Source organism: Bison bison, unplaced genomic scaffold (assembly GCF_000754665.1).
Source record: "Bison bison bison isolate TAMUID 2011002044 unplaced genomic scaffold, Bison_UMD1.0 scf7180017864155, whole genome shotgun sequence".
In the NCBI taxonomy this organism is placed as follows: domain Eukaryota; kingdom Metazoa; phylum Chordata; class Mammalia; order Artiodactyla; family Bovidae; genus Bison; species Bison bison.
Genome location: NW_011494727.1, coordinates 3460099 through 3467792, shown reverse-complemented (window position 1 = coordinate 3467792; position 7694 = coordinate 3460099). Strand labels below are relative to the sequence as shown.

Here is a 7694-nt window from a genome sequence, read left to right as displayed (position 1 = left end):
TGATTCCTTCCTGATTTTATAGCTTTATTCTTGATATCCCTCTAAAAAGAGACCAAAATGATTGTGAAGATGACTCATACCTATAGAGTAACTACAAAGTTCCACATTCACATAACAACAAAAGCCAAATGAAATATACTGCAGTTGTTTTACCTTTCAATTACTACTGGGTACAACACATCATAAGTAGGCATAGTGGTGCATTCAGGAGCTGACTGTACTCCCTGTGTAAAATTTGAGGAATGCACACATCCGAGCGTAGGGATATTTCATCTTACAAATTAAAAGCAAGCATTTTCTACATAAAATTTTTATTTCTGTGTAAAACAAAGACAACTCCTGAAGGTCTAACAAGGAAAATTATATACAACATTCAAAACACTATTAAGTCATGAAACAAAGATGAATCTGAGGTAGAAGTCAAGCAATATAACCCACAACCTTTTTAGGGGAGTATTTATTTCCAGCAACCATCATGTCTCTCCAGTAAGAGCAAATTTTTTTAAAGTCCCAAGTTCCAAAAAATTAACAATCCATTTTCTACAATCAGATGTAAAACTATGACCAACAAAAGACACAATGTAAACTTTTGTCATGTTAACAGAGTAAATAATTTTACTAAAAGTTGGTGACACTTCTATCAGTAGTAGCCATAGGGAGGCCTTTGGTTGTAACCATAGTGTCCATATTGATGGGGGTAGTAAGGTTCTTGTCTGTGCTGCGGGTAATTGTTACCCCAGGATCGTCCATGCCATTGATTGGATCGATTGTCACTTGGCCACCCCCGTCTGCTATCCCTACCTCTAAACTGTCTGTTATCTTGCAACCTACAACAACAAAACAGAAATATTTTTATACTTCCCTTAAGAATAAAAACACATGAGAAATCTAGCCTGGTACATTTCGTTTCTCAATCTAATACTCAGTAAACAAAACAGTAAAAACCAGTTCTCTTTAGAGTGTTATTGCACCAGGTATTCAAAACTTTCCTAAAATTCAGATCCAGTATTATACTGGATAGACTTTGCAGAGAAGAGGTAAACTATAGCTGCAAACTCAAAACAATAGGATGGTTCTGAAGCAAACTAAACCTATTCAGTTGTTCAAAAGCAGTATGGTAATACTCCTTTTATCTATTTTGAGGTATTAAATGGAAGTAATTTCCATTGTATAAACTTCTTTCTAAATGGAAACCAAAACAATACCTTCTTTATGGAATTTAATGTAAACGTTTTGTAGAAGACCCTAGGTTTTTAAAGCATAATTGCCAAGAAAATATTAGTCCAGAGAAAGAATATTAAAAAAAAAAAAAAAACCATTAAAATACACATACACATGGCTGCATAGCAAGGGGAAAAAAAATATGGTGCTGACAAAATATTAAAGCAAAAATTTATCAGGGACTTAAGCAGTTACTAGGCACTCAGTATAGCACACTGAACAAAAACACTGATGCCTGCCCTCACGGGCCTTGGGGGCTAGATGATTCGAGCTGTCCTCTCCCAGATCAGCCATCTGCATTTACTCTTCAGAAGTAATACATACCGACTGCCTCTATTTCTCAGGCTGCCACCAGCTCTGCTATTCCATTCCTCAACAATCGGAGGGGACTCAGGAGGGCGTTTTAAGTATTCTTGGTATTCTTTGTCATCTTCTGTGAATCTACTGGCAAACATCTCTTCAAAATTTGGAACAGCTTCAGAAGTGTCAGTCATTCTGAAATTCTGTACAGGTTTTTAATATGTCTCTATTAGAATTTTTTTAAGTAACACCATCTTTACCAGATAGAAAATAGGAAGTAAACACTTTTAGGCAGAGTATGCGTAAAGCCCTTGTGTACCTTTAAACCTAAGACAGGCTAGATTCAATTCAGTCTTTCTTCACTACTATAACAGAGGCACTGTGCTAACTAGGAGCCTGGGATACAAAGATGAACAATATATCATGAACCTTGCCCACAAAGAGCTGAGGTCTGGTAGAATAGACAGTTGTGGTATAAATATAAAGGGAAGAGCAGCAAATGTCAAGAAATGAAGCTCTAAAAGTGAGCAAAAGTCAAATAGTGAAATACTTTGTATTTAATGTAAACAACTCTGCTTTTTCTGAGGCAAAGGGGTGGTTTAAGCAGGAAAGTCTCAAGAGCAAATTTACCATTTAGAAGGATCACTTTTCTATTAATAACACTGTAGAGAACAGATTAGTGAATTTAAGGGCAGATTACTGCAATAACATAGGTGACACGGTGAGGATTTAATCCGAGGCACAGACTGTGAAAATAGTTTTAAAAGAATTCCAAAAGGAATCAGTCACTGAGTAGATGTTATGAAGAGAGGAGGGGATAAAGGATAACTCCTAGGTTTGTGGCCAAATAATTGGTCAGGTTATGGTATCACAGGAACTAGAAAGTGAAGGTCGGTGAAGATCCACACTGAGTTAAGTTAGTTATGATATGTATATCCACATGAAGAGTCAGTTCACAGTTTAAATATCTGGGACAGAGAACTGGGTGGACAATGAATGCAATGGGATACATCAGTTTTGCTGGTGGATAATGCTGTGAGAATGAGACTCCTCAGGAAGGCTATGGAAAAAGAAAGAGTATCAAAAAACAATCCTAGAGAACATCACCGTATAAAGACGATAAAGAAGGGCTAAGAGGAGAACCCAAGAGATTATCATAGAAGGCAAGAGATTAAAGAGTGAAAGGTCATTAGTGTTGAATAGTAACTGGAAAGAACCAAGAGAAAATTAATTCGATTTAGCCATTAGGAGCTGATTAGAGTAGCAGGGATTAAAGCAGGACTACAATTAATTAAGAAGTAATTGGAAAGTAAGGAAATAGAAATCTACACCCATTAGTCTATACTAAGCTTTCAAGAGGCCTGGCTGGAGACACACACAAAGGGCAGTAGCTAAGGGCTTACTGGAAGATTATCCCTTTTTCCCCAGACTAAAACACCTGATGGTTGGTGACAGGAAAATATAAGAAGAGCCAACAAAGAAAGAAAAAGACTGAAAATACAGTGAAATGAAGTGAAGTCACTCAGTCATGTCCAACTCTTTGCGACCCCATGGACCGTAGCCTGCCAGGCTCCTCTGTCCATGGGATTTTCCAGGCAAGAATACTGGAGTGGATTGCCATTTCCTTCTCCAGGGGATCAAACCCAGGTCTCCCGCATTGTAGGCAGATGCTTTTACCCTCTAAGCCACCAGGGAAGTCTCTGGAAAGACAGACAAAAAGGCCTTTAAACACAGAGCTATTAAAGTCGAAGGTAATTACTATAGAATGGTATCTAATATATTTTCTCTTTTTCTCTAATACATTCTTATTCTAGGTGTTCTGACACATGAAAAGAAGTACTATAAATATTATGTAATGGCTATGAAAACAAATTTTTTTCAGCTGAGTTTTCCAGGGCAATTATGGATTCACATTTGAAGCCGTATTTACCCAAATTTTCAGAGAGCTCCCTACCTCTGAGAAAAGATTTGACTTAGGCTGCAGAAGGCCTAATCCTTGAGGAATCAAGGAAGAAAGAGTTCACTTCTTTTTATCTTCAACCAAGATCTGGAAGCCAGCCCTGGAAGTATTTTGGAGGTAGCCCCAGATGCCCTGGGGCTTCCCTGATAGCTCAGCTGGTAAAGAGTCCACCTGCAATGCAGGAGACCCCGGTTTGATTCCTGGGTCAGGAAGATCCCTTGGAGAAGAGAAAGGCTACCCACTCCAATATTCTAGCCTGGAGAATTCCATGGACTGTATAGTCCATGGGGTTGCAACGAGTTGGACAGGACTGAGCAACTTTCACTTTCACTTCACTCAATGTCCAGTCCTTTCTTGATGCAGTCCCATCCCCTACCTTTCCTAACCTAAACCCTATCTTTCTATTCTTTGCCTCAAGACTTGTTTTATGATGTGGGGTATATATGACATCATGTTAAAACTTTATAACCAAATCTCTCTTATTTGACATCCTAGAATTATTTTTCTTCCTTTATCAATTCAGTTATAATAAAAAGCTTTTGTCAAAGAGATGTGATAGTAGAAGACAGCTTTTTCATTAGTTTGTCTTTCCTCCAAACTCCTCAAAACTCATGCGAATATTTATAATACTACTGTTGTCCCAACGAAATTAAACAAAGATTATTATTTGGATTAAAGAAACAGTATCTAGATGTTTTAACTTCTAGACATTAGAGTATGTCTTATTAAATACTAATGTGTCTGAGATTGGCAAACAGCTGTCAAATTCTCAAATCCAAGGTACAGTTTAAGATAGATTCAGCAAATTAAAACCGTGCCTCAATTTCTTTAGGAAACACTGGAATCACCAGAAAGATGACCCATACCTAACCAGAGAGGTGATAAAAATCATAAGGCAAGGCAAATGTGCTATTGTATTTAATGTTCGCCCAGGATCCCGCTCCCACAAATAAGCAAATGTTTATCACCTTTATCATTACTGGTGAGGATGAAAGGATTTTCATTGATCCATGCTTTACTCACCTCAGGGATTTGAAGCGACTGTTCTGTTTAATGTTTAGATTGTGTAGATCTGTGGGAAGAAAAACAATAAACTTTACTCCCTTGAAAGAAACCCTCAAATGGTGTGTGCCGCGGGGACGGGAACCGTAAGGATCTTTAGTTAATTAAGTGGTAGGATTAAAAGACTTCCGACGCTAATTTGAAACAGGAAATTGGAGCTTAAAGTGCTACCGAAGAGCTACAAGACTTGTCCTCCGGGCCTTCAAAATCAATCCGAGCGTGAATAATAACTAGACAAAGTATGTTCTTTTCTGTTAAAAACAAACACAACAACAACAAACAAGGTAGATGTGTACTCGAGGACGGCTAGTTTTTAGGCCCTAAATAAAACCACACGGAACTTTCGCTGTGGGTCACTGACCTCGGAAAGGACTACCCAGAATGGGCAATCATGCCCTGAGAGATGAACCCAGAGAATTAACCGACGAAGACACCGACTGAGAACCGCTGCGTTTCTCAGTTCTCTCTCGCAGCTTTGACTGCTGGGCTCCTTCTAAAACACCTCGGCCCCAGGCGCGAGGGAAATCAGAGGCCAAGAGGGGGAAGCGGCTTCTGGTTTCGCCAAAAAGTCCGGTCCCAGAACTGCAGAGCCCGAGGACACCTCGCCGGCCACTCAGTTCGGCCTGCCCGCCCGACTCCCTCCTCCCTGCGGCCCGAAAGGACTCCTCCACCCAGGACTGTGTCTATCCCGCTCAGGGCTCCGGATGCGCACGTAAACCTACCTCCGGTCCAGGGCGCTGGCACAGTACCTCTGTGTACACTCCTTCAGCTCTCCCAGGTAACAGAGCCACTTCGGCCAGAATCCGACCGCCTCCTGACTTCCGCTTCCGGCGCGCTGAGGCCGAGGCAGGCCTGTGAAGTCTCGCGGGATCTTCAGATCTCCCTGTGCATTTTTCCCAGTTTTCTCAATGCTGATGGCTTGTGCGGGGCTCTGCGGGAGTACTTGCTGCTCCTGCTAAGTCGCTTCAGTCGTGTCCCACTCTGTGCAACCCCAGAGACGGCAGCCCACCAGGCTCCCCCGTCCCTGGGATTCTCCAGGCAAAAACACTGGAGTGGGTTGCCGTTTCCTTCTCCAATGCATGAAAGTGAAAAGTGAAAGTGAAGTCGCTCAGTCGTGTCCGACTCTTCACGACCCCATGGACTGCAGCCTACCAGGCTCCTTCCCCATGAGATTTTCCAGGCAAGAGTACTGGAGTGGGTTGCCATTGCCTTCTCCGGCGAGAGTAGTTAGGTCGGGCTAAAAGTGTTGATGCTTTCCGTGCGCTTCCAACTGGCCTGGTGACTGGTAGGAAGAGACGCATCGCTGTATTTTGAGCCCTCTTGATTCGGAGCCGGCGACGGCTAGGGACGAAAGTTCTGGAACTTCTCAGCTGAGAAGGGCGGGAAAAGCTGCCTTCGGCCGCCTGCGCCGAGTCTGCGTGAGGAATTTGAGGCGATTGCCGGCCGAGTAGGCGCGAGGGGATCCCTTCAGCGATACTACACCCTTCACTCCTGCTCAGGCGAACCTCAGTAGTAAGATTTCTCTAGTCCGTTTTGTACCTGTTTTTACCGAAACACGGCCCCGCTCTGCTCCAGCTTAAGTCGTCAGTACCCAGCTCCCTTCGGGAGTCTTGTCCGTTTCTTCTGTAATGTTCGTAGGTGTATGCTATGCTATGCAATGCTAAGTCACTTAAGTCGTGTCCGACTCTGTGCGACCCCAGAGACGGCAGCCCACCAGGCTCCCCCGTCCCTGGGATTCTCCAGGCAAGAACACTGGAGTGGGCTGCCATTTCCTTCAATGCATGAAAGTGAAAAGTGAAAGTGAAGTCGCTCAGTCGTGTCCGACTCTTAGCGACCCCATGGATTGCAGCCTAACAGGCTCCTCCGTCCATGGGGTTTTCCAAGCAAGAGTACTGGAGTGGGGTGCCATTGCCTTCTCCATTGTAGGTGTATAAACGCTGACTATTCCGCAGAGTATTTTGGCCTCCTTCCTCCCAAATTGCTTTCCAGAGTGGCTCCCTCATTTCTTTAATACTCTCATGAGTTTCCAGCTTGGAAACATCAATGTTTCAATTTGATGCCATTTCTGTTTTCCCCATTGATACTGACCAGCGTTTTTGGCCTTTCTCAAGCAATAGAAATTGACTAGTGACAAGAAATTCAGGGGAGGCTCTGTAGAGGCTCATGTCTCTATCTTGGGATGTTGAAATTCTATCCTTTAATTAAAGCTGAATGAAATAATAACTCCATCTAGAAATAAGTTTTCCTTCTACTGAATGTTCATTATGCTTTGGAAACCATTCTTAATCTGTTCATTCAGTACCAGTTTCTCAGTTGGAACTTCTATTTGTGTACAAGTCTTTTCTCCCTTCTAGACCATAACCATTCATTTCTGCATCCTGAGTGTGTAACGTAGTGCTTTGTATAAAATAAGCACTCAGTAAGTGTTTGTGGAATGAATGATGAACTGTGAATGTTCCAATCTACGTTTTAGAAACATTACCCTAGCTCAAGTGTGAAAGATAGTATGAATGGGAAGATAGGATAGTCTTGGTGTTGGGTAATAAAGGTGAAAGCAAAAAGACCAAGATTACAATAATTGATTGGTATAGTAGCCAAGTGGATGATGGGAGAAAAGAATCAGGAGGAATCAGAAAAGACTCCAATTCTTTAAGTCTTGGAAATTGTAACTGAGAAGGGAGGTGCATAGCATGTGTTGGTTTTAAAACAAAAATGAGCTCAGAGCTCAAAAAAGATTTTTAAAATTTGAAATAGTAGTGAAATATTCAGAAGAAAAATCTTAGGGGGGTTTTAGAAATACAGGACTAAAGCTGATGAAAGAGAAGCTATACCTAAATAGGTAAATGTGTGAGTCATCCGTGAAGAAACAAAAGTTGAAAACATTAGGGTATATGATCTTTCCGAAGGAGAAAGTATTTATAGAGAAAAGCAGAAGGCCAAAACCTACAGCTCAGGAAATAACCCATATTTAGGAATGGGGAATAGGAAATAATAAACTTGAAGGGGAAATTGGAATAAAGATGGGTAGCAATGTAATAGTTGAAAAACTCAGGCAAATGCTTGCCTGGTTGGTATCAGCAGTCAGAGACGATATTTGGGAAATCAGTTTTTGAGTCCAGCTTTCTGATTTCCTTGTGACTTTATTATAGTG

At 41.6% G+C, this 7694-nt stretch overlaps 2 protein-coding genes across 2 annotated transcripts in view; one reads left to right on the top strand and one right to left on the bottom strand.

The window, feature by feature from the left end:
* FAM103A1 (family with sequence similarity 103, member A1) lies at positions 1-5366 on the bottom strand. Its single transcript, XM_010841110.1, has 4 exons — positions 5266-5366; positions 4505-4553; positions 1546-1724; positions 1-827 (listed from the first exon to the last, which is right to left on the bottom strand). The coding sequence occupies exons 3-4, from the start codon at positions 1713-1715 to the stop codon at positions 641-643; spliced, it is 357 nt and encodes a 118-aa protein (XP_010839412.1). The 5' UTR covers positions 1716-1724; positions 4505-4553; positions 5266-5366; the 3' UTR covers positions 1-640.
* A 399-nt stretch (positions 5367-5765) lies between these two features.
* Positions 5766-7694, top strand: part of HOMER2 (homer homolog 2 (Drosophila)) — a 127931-nt gene continuing 126002 nt past the window's right edge. Inside the window, exon 1 of the mRNA XM_010841108.1 lies at positions 5766-6055. The gene's annotated coding sequence lies outside the window, so the exon portion shown is untranslated. The remainder of the gene's footprint in view (positions 6056-7694) is intronic.

Excerpts from the sequence above, each read along its gene's own strand:
- FAM103A1 (XM_010841110.1), bottom strand. The coding sequence starts at position 1,715 with ATGACTGACACTTCTGAAGCTGTTCCAAATTTTGAAGAGATGTTTGCC. Across the intron at positions 828-1,545 it reads CTGAGAAATAGAGGCAGTCG|GTTGCAAGATAACAGACAGT; the intron begins GTATGTATTACT and ends TTGTTGTTGTAG.